The sequence below is a fragment of the Furipterus horrens genome, unplaced genomic scaffold (assembly GCF_987537825.1).
Source record: "Furipterus horrens unplaced genomic scaffold, mFurHor1.1.pri manual_scaffold_4, whole genome shotgun sequence".
In the NCBI taxonomy this organism is placed as follows: Eukaryota; Metazoa; Chordata; class Mammalia; order Chiroptera; family Furipteridae; genus Furipterus; species Furipterus horrens.
The window spans coordinates 109,594,526-109,613,208 of NW_028327174.1; the positions used below are offsets into that span (position 1 = coordinate 109,594,526).

General features: G+C 41.2%; 1 protein-coding gene across 4 annotated transcripts in view; it reads right to left on the reverse strand.

The window, feature by feature from the left end:
• The window catches only part of ZDHHC20 (zDHHC palmitoyltransferase 20), an 82,850-nt gene that overhangs the window by 37,735 nt on the left and 26,432 nt on the right, over positions 1–18,683 (reverse strand). Inside the window, exon 1 of one of the 4 annotated variants that reach the window (XM_090273917.1) lies at positions 16,833–16,917. The exons of the other annotated variants lie outside the window; for them this stretch is intronic. Within the exon in view, the coding sequence (XP_090130043.1) occupies positions 16,833–16,865 (33 nt within the window). The 5' untranslated portion in view covers positions 16,866–16,917. Of the gene's footprint in view, positions 1–16,832; positions 16,918–18,683 lie in introns of those variants that run through there. 4 annotated transcript variants of the gene reach the window in all.

The window sequence follows — 18,683 nt, forward strand, 5'->3', positions numbered from 1 at the left end:
GGCTTTGTAGTATAGTTTGACATCAGGCATTGTGATACCTCCTGCCATGTTCTACTTCCTCAAGATTACTGTGGCTATTTGGGGCATTTTTGGTTCCATATAAATTTTTGAAGTATTTGTTCTAGGTCTGTGAAACACGTCACTAGTACTGTATTAGGGATTACACTGAATCTATAATTTGCTTTGGGTAGTTTGGACATTTTAATGATGTTGATTCTTCCCATCCATGAACATCGTATATGCTTCCATTTATTTGTATCTTCCTTAATTTCTTTCTTCAGTGTTATGTAGTTTTCCGAATACAGGTCTTTTTATCTCTTTGATTAAGTTTATTCCTAGGTACTTTATTTTTCTTGTTGCAATAGAAAATGGGATTATTTTTTTTCTAGTTTATATCTCTGATCTTTTATTGCTTGTATACAGAAATACCTTTGATTTCTTAATATTGACTTCGTACTCTGCTATTTTACAAAATTCACTTATTATGTCGAGTAGTTTTTTGGTGGAGTCTATAGGGTTTTCATTGTACACTATCATGTCATCTGCAAATAATGACAATGTTACTTGCTCCTTTCCATTTGGATGCCTTTTATGTCTTTTTCTTCTCAGATTGCTATGGCTAGAACTTCCAAGACTACGTTAAATAGGAGTGGAGAGAGTGGACATCCTTGTCTTGTTCCTGATTTCAGGGGGAATGCTTTCAGTTTTTGCCCATTAAGAATGATGTTGGCTTCAGGATTCTCATATATGGCCTTTATTATATTGATGTATGCTCCCTGTATTCCCATTTTGTTGCGTGTTTTCGTCATAAATGGGTGTTGTACTTTATCAAATGCTTTTTCTGCACCTATTGAAATGATCACGTGATTTTTGTTTTTCTTCTGTTTATGTGGTGTATTACATTTATTGATTTGACAATATTAAACCATCCTTGCATCCCTGGGAAGACTCCCACTTCATTATGGTGTATGATCTTTTAAATGTGTTGCTGGATCCAGTTTGTCAATATTTTGTTGAGGACTTCAGCATATCTAGTTCATCAGCAATAATGGCCTGTAGTTTTCTTTCTTTGTTGTATCTTGACCGGGTTTTGAAATTAGGGCTTCATAAAACGATTGGGAGTCTTCCCTCTTCTTGGATTTTTTGGAATAGTTTGAGAAGGGTAGATGTTAGTTCTTCCCTAAATGTTTTGTAAAATTCACCTGTGAAGCCATCTGGTCCAGGGGTTTTGTGTGCCGGGAGTTTTTTGATTACTGCTCCAATTTCATGAGTTGTTATCAGTCTGTTCAGGCTTTTTGCTTCTTCCTGATTCAGTTTGGGAAGATTACGTTTCCAGAAATTTGTCCATTTCATCTAGGTTGTCAAATATCTTACCGTACAGTTGTTTGCAGTAATTTTATACTCCTTTGTATTTCTGTGGTATGGGTTGTCATTTCTCCTCTTCTGTTTCTGATTTTCTTTATTTGGGTCCTCTCTCTTTTTTTCTTGATGAGCCTGGCTAAAGGCTTGTCAATTTTGTTAATCCTTTCAAAGAAGCAGCTCATGGTTTTATTGATATTTTGAATTGTTTCTTTTATCTCTATACCATTTAATTCTGCCCTGATCTTGATGATATCCTTCCTTCTGCTCGCTCTGAGCTTTGTTGTTCTTCTAGTTCTTATAGCTGTAGGGTTAGATTTTTTATTTGAGATTCTTCTATCCTTTGAGTAGGCCTGTATTGCTATGAACATTCTTCTCAGGACTGCTTTTGCTGTGTCCCATAGGTTTTAGACCGTTGTGTGTTCATTATCACTTGTTCCCAGAATGTAAGTTTCTTCCATCATGTTATTGTTAACCCATTCATTATTTAATAGCATGTTATTCATTTTCTATGAGTTTGAATGTCTTTGAGGTTATTCCGGGAGGCTGATTTCCAGTTTCAGCCATTGTGGTCTGAGAAGATCCTTGATATAATTTCAATTTTCTTGAATTTGTTTAGGCTTGTTTTGTGTCCTATTACGTGTTCTATCTTTAAAAATGTTCTACGAGCACTTGAAAAGAATGTATATTTTGCTTCTTTGGGGTGGAAAGTTCTATATATTTCAACTAAGTCCATTAGATCTAGAGTGCTCTTCAATGCCTCAATATCCTTGGTGTTTCTTTGTTTCAACGATCTCTCCATTGTTGACAATGGGGTGTTAAAGTCCCCTACTATGAGTGTGCTGCTGTTGATATCCTTCTTGTAGTCTTCCAATATTTTCCTTATATAGTTCGGTGCTCCTATGCTGGGTGCACATATGTTTACCAGGGTTATAACTTCTTGATGGATTGTTCCCTTAAGTATTATGAAATGTCCTTTTTTGTCTCTTTTTATGGACTTTGCTGTGAAATCTGTTTTGTCTCATATAAATATTGCTACCCCAGCTTTTTTTTTGAGGTCCATTTGCTTGGATTAGTTTTTTCCATCCCTTCACTTTCAGTCTGTGTATATCTTCTGTTTTAGGGTGTGTCTCTTGTAGACAACATATATGTGGGTCATGTTTTTGTATCCATTCTGCTACCCTATGCCTTCTATTTGGAGCATTTAATCCATTTACATTTAAGGTTATTATTGACAAGCATTTATGCATTTCCCTTTGTACCTGTGCTTCTCTCCCCTTTTTTTCTTCTTTTCCTTAAAATATTCCCTTTAGCATCTCTTTCAATGCTGGTTTGGTAGAGATGTATTCTTTTAGTCTTCCTTTGTCTGAGAAACTCCTTATTTCACCTTCCATTCTGAACGAGAGCCTTGCTAGGTAGAGTAGTCTTGGTTGTAGGCCTTTGTTTTTCATTGTTTGAAATATTTTTAACCATTCCCTTCTGGCTTGTAGTGTTTCTGTTGAGAAATTGGTCGATAGCCTTATCGGAGCTCCCTTGTATGTTATTTGCTGTTTTTCTCTTGCTGCCTTTAGGATTCTCTATCTGAATGTTGCCATTTTAATTATGATGTGTCTTGGACTGGGCCTCTTTGGGTTCATCTTCATTGGGACCCTCTGTGCTTCCTATACTGTGAGACTTTTTCTCTGTTCATGTTCTGGAAGTTTTCTGTTATTACTTTTTCCATTAGGTTTTCTATCCCTTGCTTCTCTTCTTCTCCTTCTGGTATCCCTATGATATGGATATTGTTGCATTTCATTCTATCCTGAAGCTCTCTTAAACCCTCTTCATTCTTTTTAAGTCTTTTCTCATTTTTTTGCACTGTCTGGGAATTTTTTTTTATGTTGTCCTCTACCTCGCTGATCCGGTCCTCTGCTTCATTTATCCCACTTCTGATTGCTTCTATTGTGTTCTTCAGTTCAGAAACTGTATTCTTCATTTCTTCCTGGCTCTTATAGACAGTTTCTATGTTCTTTTTCATGCTGGTGTAGTTCTCAATAATTTCCTTGTAACTTCACTTAAGTTCTTTGTAGTTTCCCTGGAATTCCTTGTAGTTCCCCTGGTTTCATTTTAGTTTTTTCTCAGTCTGTTGAGTTCATTGAGGTTCCTCATTACCATTTTTTGAATTCCACGTCTGATAGTTTGTTTGCTTCTGTTTCATCTATCCCTCCTTTTGGGAATCCCTCCTTTTCTTTTGTTGGGGTGTTATTTCTCCTTCTCTACATTTTAGGTAGCTATTCTTGTTTTTTCTGTTCTTAGATTGACCTGCTTTCATTTTCTGCCTTTGTGGTGTGACAGTTGTTGAGCTGCTGCCTCCAGCTGATACCACTTGGAGGGGAGTAGTCTGCTTAAGAGATTTCTCCTGTAGCACCGGGGATGATTCTGCAATGGAATCTAGTCCACTGCTCTCCCAGCTCTTTTTTCAGAGCGAGCACCCAAAACTTTTACAAAGCGCCTCTAGCTCACTTCACTCTCCTTTGGCCTTAGCCAGGGGTGATTGCGCTCCCTCACACAGGCCAGGTTGGGCGTCCTGTAGTAGGGCCACTTGAGCGAAAGGGCAGGTGGGTTGTGGGCTCCTCTGCTTACTGTCCTGGGCCGGCCGCAGGATGACTGCTTGTGCACGGACTGCAGGTGTTTCTGTGACCCAGCCTGGGAAGGCTGGTTGCGCGCAAGGGTGGGCAGTCCCCTGGCGCTTCTCCATCCCAGTCTGAGCGGGCTGATTGCGCTCCGGGGTAGGCAGACTGCGGTGCTCCCACGCTCGACCAGGGGCAGAGGTTCTGGGGTTGTGGGGGTAGTGCGCTCCTACACCCCTGCATGCCCATTCCTCAAGAATCTCGCCCGGCCCCTAGCTTTTCCTCCCTGGTCCGTAAAAAACAATCAAAAGAAAAACACACGCACACACACACACACACACACACAGAAAAAAACGCTGCTCCTTTCCTCTCAGAGCCAGATGCCACCTGGCCCACTCCTGGCTCTGCCAGGGGGCAGAGCCTCCCTCTCCACCCAACTCCTCTCAGGGGAAACACAGGGGCACTAAAAAATCTTTGCACACTGCCAGCCACAGCTCTGGAAGCCAAACAAGCCAGAACTTGCATCTTGCCCCTTTCTCCTCCATGATCCTCACCAGACAGGTTGCTCTGAGACAGTCTCCTCTGCTCCCAGCAGCATCAAGGCTCAACTCCTGCCAGTATCCAGTTGTTAACTGAGCTGCTCTGCCCACAATTAGCCTAAACTACAGACAGGTCTCAGGAGCAAGTAAGCACAGCCTCCCCTCACTCCTCCACCATCTTAATCTGAAAGATCTCTTCCCATACTCTTGATGCCTCATCATCAATAAGAGATTTAGCTTATCAATGTAGCCTATTCTATTATAAATAAGGTAATAATTTGGCATAGAAAAAAGAACTGTGGTTGAGGAAACTGATCCCAATAGGCTCAGGTTACTGTCTGAAAGTGCACAATTACTGGCAGACCTGATACTAAATTCAAGTCTTTTGGGTTCTTCTCTGCCATGTTTCCCTTGGTACTGCTGATGTAAAATGAATGCTGTTGCTTTTCATAGACAATTAATCTAACTAGACCAAAACACCACAATGTACGAAGTGGAAGAGTCTATTTAGATTACCTGGCCTGGCTCCCACAACCCAGTCTTGATGGTACAAGCAATCCAAAATTACTAACAAAAAACAGTAAGTTACACAAATAAAGAGGACAGAAAGAAGTGAGAGAAATTTCCCCTGACCTTATAGCTGAGACTTAAGGTCACTTTAACCTCAGGCAGACAAGAATCTTCAAACCACATTTCCAAGATCTAGTCCTCTTGAATTTTTCTGGTACAGAAATACTTACCTACTTTGCAAGATGGCCCATTCCCTTAAAAGGAATTGTAACTTGTTAGAAAGTCCTTCCCTGAAAGGCCATGTCTCTGAAACATTCATAAGTAAAGAATAAAACTCTTATGGTATGACTGAGAGAAGGACCTAGGCCTGAGACCCCAAGGACACCAGATAGCCAAAAGGAAACCCAGATGGCAAAAACGTAACCCTACTCAGAAATGCAGAGGTAGCTATTTTTACCTCCCTTCTAACTGTAGATGCATGAACTACCACACTCTCATCTGCAGCTGATGAAAGTTTGACCACTATTCCGACTTCCTGGGGTGGTGGTAGTGAACAGTCTGACATCTTGGCCCTCACAGCCCAGGGGCAAAGATAGCTGTTAAGCAACTTAACAAAAGAGGATGTAGTAGACAGACCGTGAAATAAAAAATTCTTCAAGCCCATCTTTTCCAAAAAGCCTGTCTTTTCATAAAGCCCACTATGTCCTCAGCTTATAAAAACAGCCAAGAGCCCAGTTTAAAGGACGTTCTTCTCCTCCTTGCTGCCTCTCTTGTGCTCAAGCATAAGGTTAATAAAAATCTGCCTAGGAGGCCTCTGGTCAAGATGGCAAAGTAGGTAATCACTGTACTAACCTCCTCCCAAAAATACATCAAAATCACAACTAAAATACAGAACCACCATCATTCAGAACCACCTGAAACCTAGCTAAACAGAAGTCCTACAACTAAGGATATAATCAAGAAGCCAGTACAAGACTGGTAAAAAAGGTAAAGACGAAGAACAGACTCCTCACATGCTCATATGTGGCAGTCAAAAGTCACAAAGGTGCAGAGTTCTCCCCTTGTAACTGGCAGCATGGGGTCCAGCCACTTGTTGCCTCTGTGTATAAGCATAACATGAAGATTTGTGGGGACGGAAATAAGTTTTCATTCACAAGGTTCCCAATTTGAGGGGGTGGGGAGTATTCCTGCTCTGAACTGACTGAGCTGAACTCTCCTGCAAAGCATAGAAAACCAGCCATCCTCAGGAAGATTAAAAGTTCAGAGTCCAGACCAGCTCGATCCGCAAGGAACTTCCCAGCTCATGCTTCCATGTGCTAATCTCAGGGCAAGAGAGTGGAAGCAGTCCAGGACCAGTGTACCATGCTGCAATGGGTAGTGGTGTCCCAAGAGCTGGAGCCCAGTGAGGGACGTATCCCAGCATGGTACCTTGCCTCCCAGAGCTGGTTTCCAACCGTGCAAGGCATAAGCCCTGAGTGCTCTCCAACCAGGGGCACGAGGCAAGCAAAAGAGCCCAAGAAGCCAAAATGCCAAGAGGCCCAGAGGCCAGGGGCCAAGAATGAACTTTTGCCTGCCTTTTATTTAAAAGTCCTCTCCCTAAATCCCATGCGCACAGAAAGCCAGTGGGAGTGTTCAGCCTTTCAATCAATGAGGGCAAATGTCAGCCATATCTGCTTTTGCCCCTCTTCCAGCCAACATGTTTAGGAAGGGGCAGTCTTGAACCACGCAAGCTCTGTGGAAGCTCCCTTCTGATGAGTCACAAAGCTACTTGTCTACCTCAGGCAATCTCCCTCTTACACTGGCCCCTCTCTTTATATGAAATGCAAGCCACTTTTAATCTTCAATTCCACCTTGGGTTTTTTTTCCCTGCTCATGCCTTCCCCAGGAGCAAGAGGTCCCAGCTCCACACTATGCAACACTCCCCTCCAAAAGGTTCCAGTGATGGAAAGAGCCTTCCCCATAACTTCTGGCTGTAAAAACCAGCAGAGATTGTGGCTGAGTGAGGCCAAGGACTCCTGGCGTCCCAGGCAGCTACTCTTAAAGGGCCTGTGCATGAACTTGCCAAAGATCGCACTCGCTCTGAGCTCCACCGCTGAGGCAACACTTGAAGTTTCATATGAGGACATCCAGGGAGGGACTGAATTGTCTGGCTTCAGTATGAGGACTGGATGGGCAGCTTTCTTCCAGATTTCTCCCAGAGAGAAGTGCTGGCAGAGGCCACTGCTTCTTTGCTGAGCCCTCCCCACATAAAAGCAGCAGATGGGCACCATATCTGGTTCACACTGTTCTCTCCACACTGCTAATTCCCAGAGGCCCCACCCCACTGAAATTGTGGGCCTACCTAAGTCATTTTCCCGCGGCTTTTCCATACACACAGCCTATCTTGGCTAATGCTTCAGACTTTCCTGAAATCTCTCAAACAAGCAGCATCTGGCCTCTGCACTCTGTACCTCTTGCTGTGATCCCAGGCCTAGCACTAGGAACAGCTGCCAATCCCAGCACAAGTAGCAGCCATTCGCTGACAGCTTTGTAGGTTGTACCTACTGGTCCTGGGTAGGACACAGGCAACTGAACCAAGCCTCCACTTCGGGAGATGACCCATAGTTAGTGCACCCGCCAGACAACTTCAGACCATGCTAAAGCACTACACAACCACCTCTGTGAGCAACACATACAAAGGGCACTCAGAAAACACCAGAGCCCCCCTAAAATGAGTACTGCTCTATGGGGTTGACTGATGCACAGCAGATCCTCCACGATCATCACAGCCAGTCCCAGAAGCCAATCAGCCTGGGAATAAATCCCTCCCATTGACATGCCAACACCAATCAACGCTTAACTATACAAGGAGGGTGCACACAGCTCACATGAGCACCCAGCTCTGATGACCAGGAAAGCTGTGCCACTAGGCCCTAGAGGACACTTAACATAAGGCCACCCTACCAAGACTGGGATATATAGAAGCTCTACCTAATTCAAACACAGGGAAGAAGCAAAAGTGAGGAGATAAACCTACCAGGTGTAGAATTCAAAACACTGGTTATATGGATGCTCAACCTCAAAATTATAACTACAGAACAACAATCATTCAAAACTGCCTGAAATATGGCTGAATAAAAGTCCTACAACTACGGATTTAAAGAAAAAGCCACATCAAGACTGGTAGGAGGGGTAAAGGGGTAGAGATGTGGAACAGGCTGGTTCTACACCCATATGCAGCAGAGAAATATCAGGAGGGCTATCTCTACTGTAGAGGCCTCCCATGAGATTTAAGGGGTCCAAGCCCCATATCAGAAGGGTTCCATTCCAGGGTTCCAGTGCCAGGAAGAGAAACCCTCATAACTTCTGGCTGTAAAAACCAGTGGAGATTAAGGCTGAGGAAGACAGAAGCCTCTGGCGTTCCAGGCAGTTCCTGATAAAGGGCCCATGCACAGACTTACTTAGACTCATTTCTTCTGAGCTCCAGTGCCAGGATGGAAGTTTGAAAGGCAACAGAGATATATGCGGAGGCACTGAATTCAAGAAAATAAAACTACATGGAAGTCCAACAAACAAAGATATAAAGAAGAAATGTCCATCCAGACAGGCAGGAGGGATGCAGCTGGAGTGGAGAAGACGCGGTGTGATGGTCACAGAGGCAGTGGCAGCAGCAGGCCAGTGGAAAGCAGTTACACGATCTAAAAAGTCAGGAGGGACACCTGGGGAGCGTTCCCAGCTCCTCACCAGACCGAGCAGCTCATGGTCCCAGCACTGAGGAAAATCAAGCCTCATTGCTTTTGACTGTGCAAACCAGTGGGGGTTGGGGTGGAGGCAGAAACTGCCAGTCTCATCAGTTTAAAGGGCCCCCACAGTCCTAGAATGTCTGAAGACCCACCCACTCTGGGAACAACAGCCAGGGCAACAGCTAGAGACGCCAGTCCCATACAGAAGTGGGAGAATTGCCTGGAAAAGGGGTGAGTGCTGGGCAAGTGGCATTGTTCCCTCTCAGATCCCTCCCCCACAAACAGCGCCACAATGTGGTGAAGCAGGTTGCTCTGTACTGACGAGTCCCTAAGGATCCACCCCTTACAATGTAACAGGAGTGACAGCTCTACCTGGGATGCGGAGGCAAACAAACACAGGAGCCTTTCAGAATGAAGAGACAGAGAAGTATGGCCCAAAAGGGGAAACAGATCAAGGTTCCAGTGGGAGAACTGAGCGATAAGGAGATAGTCAACCTAACAGATGAGAAGATAGACAACCTAACAGACGCAGAATTCAAAATACTGGTAATAAAGATGCTCACAGGCTTGACAGATATATTTGAGTACGGCAAATGCATAAGAGAAGAAGTGAAGGTTATCCTAAATGAAACAAAGGAAAATCCACACAAAATCAGTGGTGAAGGGATGAAAACCGGGGTTCAAATCAATGATTTGGAACATAAGGAAGAACAAAACAGTCAACCAGTGCAGAATGAGGAAGCAAGAATTGAAAAAAATGAGAAAAACTTCCCAAATTTTACAAAGGAGATGGACATACAGGTCCAGAAAGCATGGAGGGTCCTGGACGAGCTGGACCCAGAAGGGACCACACCAGGACGCATCATGATTGAGATGCTAAATGTGGAAGATAAAGACAGAGTCCCAAGGGCAGCAAGAGAGAAGCAGAGAGTTGCTTACAGGGGGCTGCCTATAGGACTATCAGCTGAATTTTCAGAGGACACTTTGCAGGCAGGAATGTACTGGCAAGCAGTATTCAATGTGTTGAAAGGCAACCTGCTACCATGATTACTCTATCCAACAAGGCTATCATCTGGAATGGAAGGGCAGATGAAGTGCATCCCAGACAAGGTGAAGCTAAAGAGCTCCTCATCACCAAGTCATTATTATATGAAATGTCAAAGATACTTACTTAAGAAAAAGAAGGTCAAAACTATGAACACTAAGATGACAACAAACTCACAAATATCAACAACTGAATTTAAGAAATAAAAACAAAATCCAACTAAGCAATCCAGAATAGAAACAGAATCATAAGTATAGGGATCATTTGCAGGGTTATCAGCTGGGAGTGAGGAAGCGAAGAAATGGGGAAATGGTTCAAGGACTAAGAAGCATAATTGATTGGTTTGTATGAAATAGACAGGGGGATGTTAAGAATAATATAGGAAAGGGTGAAGCCAAAGAACTTATATGTACGACCCAGGGACATGAACTAAAGGGGGTGGGATTGCTGGAGGGAAGGGGGTCACTGGGCCGGGGTGGAGCAAAGGAGGGAAAACTGGGACTACTGTAACAACATAATCAATATAATATACTTAAAAAAAATTTTAAACTTATGTGAAAAAATAATGGAGGAAAACTTCCCAAATTTTACGGAGAAAACAGACATACAAGTCCAGGAAGCACGGAGAGTCCTGAGCGAGCTGGACCCAGAGGGGACCACACCAGGACGCATCATGACTGAGATGCCAAAGGTGAAAAATAAAGAGAGAATCCTAAAAGCAGCAAGAGAGAAGTGGAGAGTTGCCTATAAGGGGCGCCGATAAGACTATCAGCTGATTTCTCAAAAGATACTTTGCAGGAAAGAAGAGACTGGCAAGCAGTATCCAATGTGATGAAAAGCAAGGACCTACCATCAGGATTACTGTATCCAGCAAAGCTATCATTTACAATGGAAGGGCAGATGAAGTGCTTCCCAGACAAAGTGAACTAAAAGAGTTCTTCATAACCAAGCCATTATTATAAGAAATGTCAAAGGGACTTACTTAAGAAAAAGAAGATCAAAACTATGAACACTAAAATGACAACAAACTCACAACCAACAATCACTGAAATCTATAAAATAAACACGAAATCCAACTAAGCAAACCAGAATAGGAACAGAATCATAGCTATGGGGATCATTTGGAGGGTTATCAGCTGGAAGGAGGAAGGGGAAGAAATGGGGAAATGGTGCAGGGATTAAGAAGTATAATCGGTTGGTACAAAACAGACTGGGGGAAGTTAAGAATAATATAGGAAAGGGTGAAGCCAAAAAAGTTATATGCATGACCCATGGACATGAACTAAGGGAGATGAGATTGCTGGTGGGAAAGTGGGTACTGGGCAGAGGGGAGCAAAGGGGGAAAAAACTGGAACTACTATAACAACATAATCAATAAAGTATACTTTAAAAAAAAAAGAGCTGCCTGCTTGCCCTGGCTTGTGTGACTCAGTGCTTTGGGTGCCAGCCTGTGAATCAAAGGGTTGCTGGTTTGATTCCCAGTGAGGGTATATGCCTGGGCTGCGGACCAGGTCCCCAGATGGGGGCATGTGATAGGCAACCAGACATCGATGTTTCTCTCCATCTGTCTCCCTTCCCTTCCTTCTCTAAAAATGAATAAATAAAATCTTTAATTAAATAAATAAAATAAAATAAAATGCCAAAAGTTAAAGACAGAATCTTAAAAGCAGCAAAAGAAAAATAGTTACCTACAAGGGAGCTCCCTCCCGTAAGACTGTCAGCTCAGTTCTCAACAGGAACTTTGCAGGCCAGAAGGTATTGACAAGAAATACTCAGAGTGATGAAAACTGAGTACCTATAATCAAGATTTCTAGACCCAGCAAAGCTATCATTTAGAATCAAAGGACATATAAAGAGTCTTCTAGATAAGAAAAAGGTAAAGGAGTTAGTTCATCACCACCAAACCAGTATTATAAGAAATCATAAATATTCTTCTTAAAGGAGAAAAGATAAAAAATATAAATTAAAAAATGGCAATAAATACGTATCTTTCAACAATTACTTTAAGTGCAAATGGATTAAATGGTCCAATCAAAAGACACACGGTGAATGAATGGACAACAAAACAAGACCCTTACACATATGCTGTCTACAAGAGACTCACTTCAGATTGAAAGATAAAGAGACTGAAAGGTATGGAAAAAGATATTTCATGACAATGGAAACAAAGCAAAAAGAAGTTGGGGTGGCAATACTTATACCAGACAAAACAGACTTTAAAACAAAGGCTCTAACAAGAGATAAAGAAGGACCCAGAAACACCACTTCTGAGTATCTGAAGAAGCCCAAACACTAAATCAAAAAGACATATACACTCACATGTTCATTGCAGCATTATTTTGTAACCAAGATATGGAAGCAATCTATGTGTCCATCAATAGCTGAGTGGATAAAAAAGAATGATGCATACTACATACAACTGAATATGACTTAATCACAAAAAGAATGAAATCCTGCCATCCACAACAACATGGATGGTCCTAGAGGAAAATGTGCTGAGTGAAATAAGTCAGACATAGAAAGACAAATGTAAGATAATTTCACTTATATGTGGAATCTAAAAAACAAAATAAACAAACAAGCAGAATAAAAAGAGATTCATAGATACAGAGCACATTTTGATGACTGCCAGTTGAAAGAAGTTTGGGGGGATTGGTAAAAAGGTAAAGGGATTAAGATGTACAAATTGGCAGTTATAGAACAGTCATGGGGATGTAAAGTACAGCATAGGGAATATAGTCAATATTTTAATAACTAGGTATGGTGCCAGGTATACCAGATTTATTGGTGTGATCATTTCATAAGTAACTAATCACTAGGTTGTATACCTTAAACTAAGATGATATTGTACGCCAACTGTAACCTAAAAATTTTTTAAATAATTAAAAAAAATCTCTGTTCCTCTGGCTCAGTAGGTCAGTTGCTTAAAGCATGGTCCTGATATGCCAAGGTTGCAGATCCACCTCCATTCAAGGCACATACAAGAATGCATTAATAAAGGGACTGGCAAGAAATATTCAAAGTAATGAAAATCCAAAACCTACAACCACGAATACTCTATCCAGCGAAATTGTCATTCAGAATAGAAGGACAGAGAAAGTGTTTCCAGGACAAAATAAAACTGAAAGAGTTCATTAGATCCAAACCACTGTTATATGAGATGTTAAAGGGACTGGTTTAAAAAACAGAAGCTAGGGAGATGAAACAAAGGCAAACTAAACAGGCAACGAGAGTGGAAAAGGAACTGTGGGTACGGGAAGCATATTGGGGGGAGGTCAACAGGGAGGGGGAGTGGGGAGAGGGAGGGAGATGATATAGGAATTGGGGATCATGGTAGGAGGGAATGGAATAGACGGAGAGAGGTTGGGAGGAACTGTATGCACAACTAATGGACATAATCTAAAAGGGGGGGACAACTGGAGGGAGGGGGGCCACCGGGTGGAGGGGAGCAGAGGGAAGGGAAATTGGCACAAATGTAATATTTTAATCAATAAAACACATTAAATCTGAAAAAAAAATAAAAATAAAATAAAAATAAAAATTGGAGCATCACTAAGAAAAAAAAAAAAAAAGAATGCATTAATAAGTAAAGCAACAACTTGATATTTCCTGCTCCTCCTTCCCCCACCTTTCTCTCTTGCCCAAAAATCAATAAATAAAAACATTCCTTATATCTGTCTGAAAATTACTCTGGGGTTTCCTCTTGATTTCTATCTTGGGGAACCTAAGAACCCCAATGCCAGTAACATGACACTAAATACATATCTGGATAGGAAATGCTCTAACCAAAATTTAATTTCCTTGTAAAATCTGAACAAATTTTTCTAGGCTGTCCTATTTGTAGCCTGCCATAGTATTCCAGGCCTCAACATCATTATTTTTCCTTAAGAACTAAGATTATAAATTATGAAAAGCTTAAACCAAATGAAAATCTAGAGATGCCAGAATTTTTAATGAGGAATGGAATAAAACAAAATTTAAGATGAATTAGAATTTTGAAATTACTAGAGATCTATTTTCCATTAAAAGCTACTGAACAGAATTCAAACTATGAAATGTCATTTTAAATTCAGTGTTCAGACAGTTCAACTTAAATATATATTGACGAGATTCTAAAGGGACTCCTAGCCAAGATAGTGGCGTAAATACACACACTGCATCTCCTCACAATTAAGAAGAAATTTACAACCACTTCAAAACTAAAAAAGCCCAGAAAAATCCAGAAAATTGTAACTACAGGGAAGTTCAGCAAAGAAATAAAGAAGAAATAATCAGCCAGAAAGATAGGAGAGGTAGAGCTGGGGCAGAGCTGGGACATAGAGAAAAAGGAGTGGAGCAGTAGCTGCTGGGGTGGTGCTTGGCAGGCAGCACAGCTGGTTCAATGTCTAGAGGCAGTGCAGCTGGCAGGAGCAGGCGGGCAGGCACGGCTAGCAGTATAGCGACTGTAACCGTGACAAAAAACACAGTCATACAGTTTAAACCCGAGAAGTGATCCTAGTCTCAAACCAGATGGATCCCAGCCCCAGACCAGACTGCGTAGCTTGCAGTTCCAGGGCCAGGGAAAATAGAGCCACATTGCTTCTGACTGTGAAAGCCAGTTGGGGCAGAGGAAGAAGCTACCGGTCTCAAAAAGGAGGCAGCTTGCTTAGAGCGGAAAGGGGGAGAAGTGCCTGGAAAAGCGGCAGCAACTGGCGCTGTTCCCTCTCAGATCTCTCCCCCACACACAGCACTAAAATGAGGTGAAACTGGTCACCAGCACAAATGAATACCTAAGGCTCCGCCCCTATAACATAACAGGTGCGACAACCCTAACCAAATCACAGAGGCAAACACAGAAAGCTGTCAAGATGAGACAGAGAAGTACAGCCCAGAGGGGGTGCAAATCAAGGTCCCGTTGACACAACTAAGCAACGAGCAGATAGCGAACCTAACAGATGAGGAGATAGCAAATCTAACAGATGCAGTTTAAGACACTAGTGATAAAGATGCTCACAGACTTGACAGAAAAGGTTAAACAGGACTGGGAAAGAATGAAGGCTATCCTGGGTGAAATGAAGGAAAACCCACAAGGAATAAGTGGTGAAGGAAGGAAACTAGGGTTCAAATCAACAAATTGGGAAATAAGGAAGAAATAAACAGTCAACCAGTACAGAGGAGGAAATGAGAATTGAAAAAAATGAGGAGAGGCTTAGAAACCTCTGGAATAGCTTTAAATGTGCCAACATCCGAATAATAGATTGCAGAAGGTAAAGAGGGAGAGCATGAAATTGAAAAATTATGTGAAAAAATAATGAAGGAAAACTTCCCTAATTTGGGGAAGGAAATGGACATATAGGTCCAGGAAGCACAGAGAGTCCCAAACAAACTAGACTCAGGGAGGAACACACCAAGACACATTATAATAAAAATTCCAAAGGTTAAGGATAAAGCGAGGTTCTTAAAAGCAGCAAGAGAGAAGAGGAGAATTACCTATAAAGGGGTACCTATAAGACCATCAGCTGACTTCTTAAAAGAAACTTTGCAGGCAAGAAAGGACTAGCAGGAAATACTCAAGTGATGAAAAGCAAGGACCTACAACCAAGATTACTCTATCTGGCAAAGCTATCATTCAGAATGTAAGGGCAGAGAAAGTGCTTCCCAGACAAGGTAAAGCTGAAGGAGTTCATCATCACCAAGCCATTATTATATGAAATGTTAAAGGGACTTATTTAAGAAAAAGAAAATCAGAACTATGAACATTAAGAAAACAGTATCACAACTACCAACAACAGAAGCTAGGGAACAGAAACAAAGGCAAACTAAGCAGACAACCAGAGTGGGAACAGAATCATACGTATGGGGACAATGTGGGGGGCGGTCATCTGGGAAGGGGAAGGGGTGAGAGGGAGGGAAATGGTGCAGGAATTAAGAACCATAGTAGGAGGGTGCAGAATCGACAGGGGAATATTGAGAAGAGCTTTTATGCACAACCCATGGACATGGACTAAGGGGGGGTGGGGGAATGCCAGAGGGAGGAGGCGGGTTGCTGGGTGGAGGGGAGCAAAGAGAAAAGAAATTGGGACAATTGTAAAAGCATAATCAATAAAACATACAAAAATAAATAAATAAATAAATAAATAAATAAATAAATATATATATTGCGTTGGTCAGAGTGTCATTCCAATATGCCAAAGCTGTGGGTTTGATCCCTGATCAGGGCACATACAAGAATCAACCAATGAATGCATAAATAAGTAGAGCAAGAAATCAATATTTTTCTCTCTCTCCCCCTTCTTCTTTCTCTTAAATCAATTTTTAAAAAAGTTTCTTAAATATACATTAAATACCAATTAAGAGCTTGGCACTGTCCCAGGTATCAGGGACGTAAAGACCAATGGAAATACAGACCTTACCTTCCAAAGTACATTCATACAGTGTAGAAATGTTAGCCATGTAAACAAAGAACTACAAATTACAAATCAGCAAACAAATACATTAACTTTATAAGTAAGATAAAAGCTCCTTTGGGGGTGGGGGCTGTCAATGAGTTACCTGGAAGAACTGGTATCTAAGATGGGTTCTGAGAGATAAAAGGAATCTATCAGGAAGACAGAAAGGGAAAGAGAATCTTGGCAAAAAGAACAGGGTATAGGAAGCATAAAGATGTTAAAACCACAGTATGTTCAGAGAAATACTACATTACTTGAGTACAGGGTTCCAAGAAAAAGGAATGGAGATGAAGCTTGTAAGACTTTAGTTCATGAAGCATCTTGTGTACCATGCAAATGAGCAGGACCTTTATCTTGTAGCTGATGGAAAACCTCTGACACTTAGTGATGGAAGATGCCTACCAGCTCTTCATATGCTACCTCCTCACCATTCCTTCCTTCCCTCCTTCCTTCATTCATTCATGTATTTAGCAATCTGTCCATTATACACTAGGTCTGATTCTAGATAATGAGGAAACAGCAATAAATAACAAAGGTCTCGCCCTGACCAGTGTGACTTGGTTGGGTGTTGTCCCGCAAAGTGAAAGGTTGCTGGTTCAATTCCTAGTCAGGGCACAAACCTGAGCTGCAGGTTCAGTCCACAGCTGGGGCATGTGCAAGAGGCAGCTGGTCGATGTTTCTCTCCCTCATTTTCTCCCTCTCTTCCCCTCTAAAAATAAATGAATAGAATCTTTAAAAAAAAAAAAAGAAAGAAAAATCTCTGCTTAATTGTCACTTCTTCAGAGAAGGCTTCTTTGATCATACTATCTAAGATAGCTTTTTATTATAATAGCTTTTACTATTCTGCTTTACCACATGAAGTTCTTTTTCTAAATTTATCACAATTTATAATTATTTGTTTACTTATCATCCATCTCTACCTTTAAAGGCCATACCTGTCTTATATTTTTATTCCCACAGCCTACCAGTCTGACAAACAGTACTCAGTAATTACTTGCTGACTTAAAGAATGAAAACAATACTTATATTTATAACTTAACTTTCCTAAAAGTAGAGTTTTTGCATTATAGACCCACTCAATTCCCCTAGATTTTGATCCCCAATTGTTGCTCTAACCTTTGAACTTACCAATTCCTTTTAATATAGTTATAGTAGCACATACTTCACAGCTTTGTAATAACTTAGAGAGTATCTCAGTTAGCACCCTGTACTCTTACATAGAAAGAGAACCTTAAATTCTTGTCCTTGCTTGTCAAGGCAGCTTAGCTTAGCAGGCCCTCAATGATTTAATAATTAATTCATTCAGTAATTACTGAACACACACTATGTGCTAAAAAGTGGGGAGAGGAATCCAGTGGAAAACATGATATAAATGATTCCTTCCCTCAAAAAGCTGAAAAGTTTAATAGGGTGATACATACAAGTAAAACAGGCAATTACAATACTCTATAGTAGAGCCATAACAAGGAAGGTAGAACATGCCAAGCAGGGCCCCTGGATGCAGAATTGGGCAAGAAGCTAAACTTGTAGAAATAGGGAAGTAGTGGCTACAAAGACTTAAGCCCCTGGGCAGAAGGCTAAATGGGTGCAATGTGCCAAAAACAACCACCACAAAAGAAGATAACGACATTTAGATGGCACTCGTTGTGTGCTACGCATTCTTTGAAGCACTTTATATACAATACCATGTATTACTATAAATTTATTAATCACATATGTTATGAATTGATTCAACCGTTACAGCAATCCTATAGATATGTGCTACTGTCATCCTCATTTTACAGAGAGGTCTGAGCTACAGACAGCTAAGCAGAGCCTCTGCCATCACATGGCTGCTCAATGGCAGTGGTAAGAGTTGAACCTGACAGTCTGAAGCTAGTCTGAGTTCTTAACCTCTACTTTATACTGCTTCTCAAAAGTATTACCTATTGATTTTCTTATTATATTTTTTATTTCCTGTAATGAGAACTAAACTCTCATGCGTGCTATGTTTTCAATAGCTATCACAACTAGTAATTGATTAAATAAAATCAGGTCCTTTTCAACTTAGACATTAAGATATGGACGGCATAACTCTAAGGGTTGATTATTACCAAATTTCTGAAGAATATATTTGAAGAAACACTAAGATTTATTAGTAGTTTATAATACCCCTTAAAACAAAAGCACACAATAAGAAAAATGAGCAAAAATGTTTGGTATTATCTACTAATGCTCAATGTATATACAACTTATGATCCAGTGATGTGTGTGTGCATTTGTCCATGCACTAGAATGTTCACAGCAGCACTATTTGTAGTGACCTTAAGCTGGAAGCTACCCAGATGTTGGTGCCCACAGACCACAACTAAATACAACCAATAAGAATCAGTGATTCACAGCTATATACAACAAAGACAAATCTCACAAATAGGATGTTAATGAAAGAAGACACACACACAAGCATTTGTCCTGTATGACTCCATTTATGT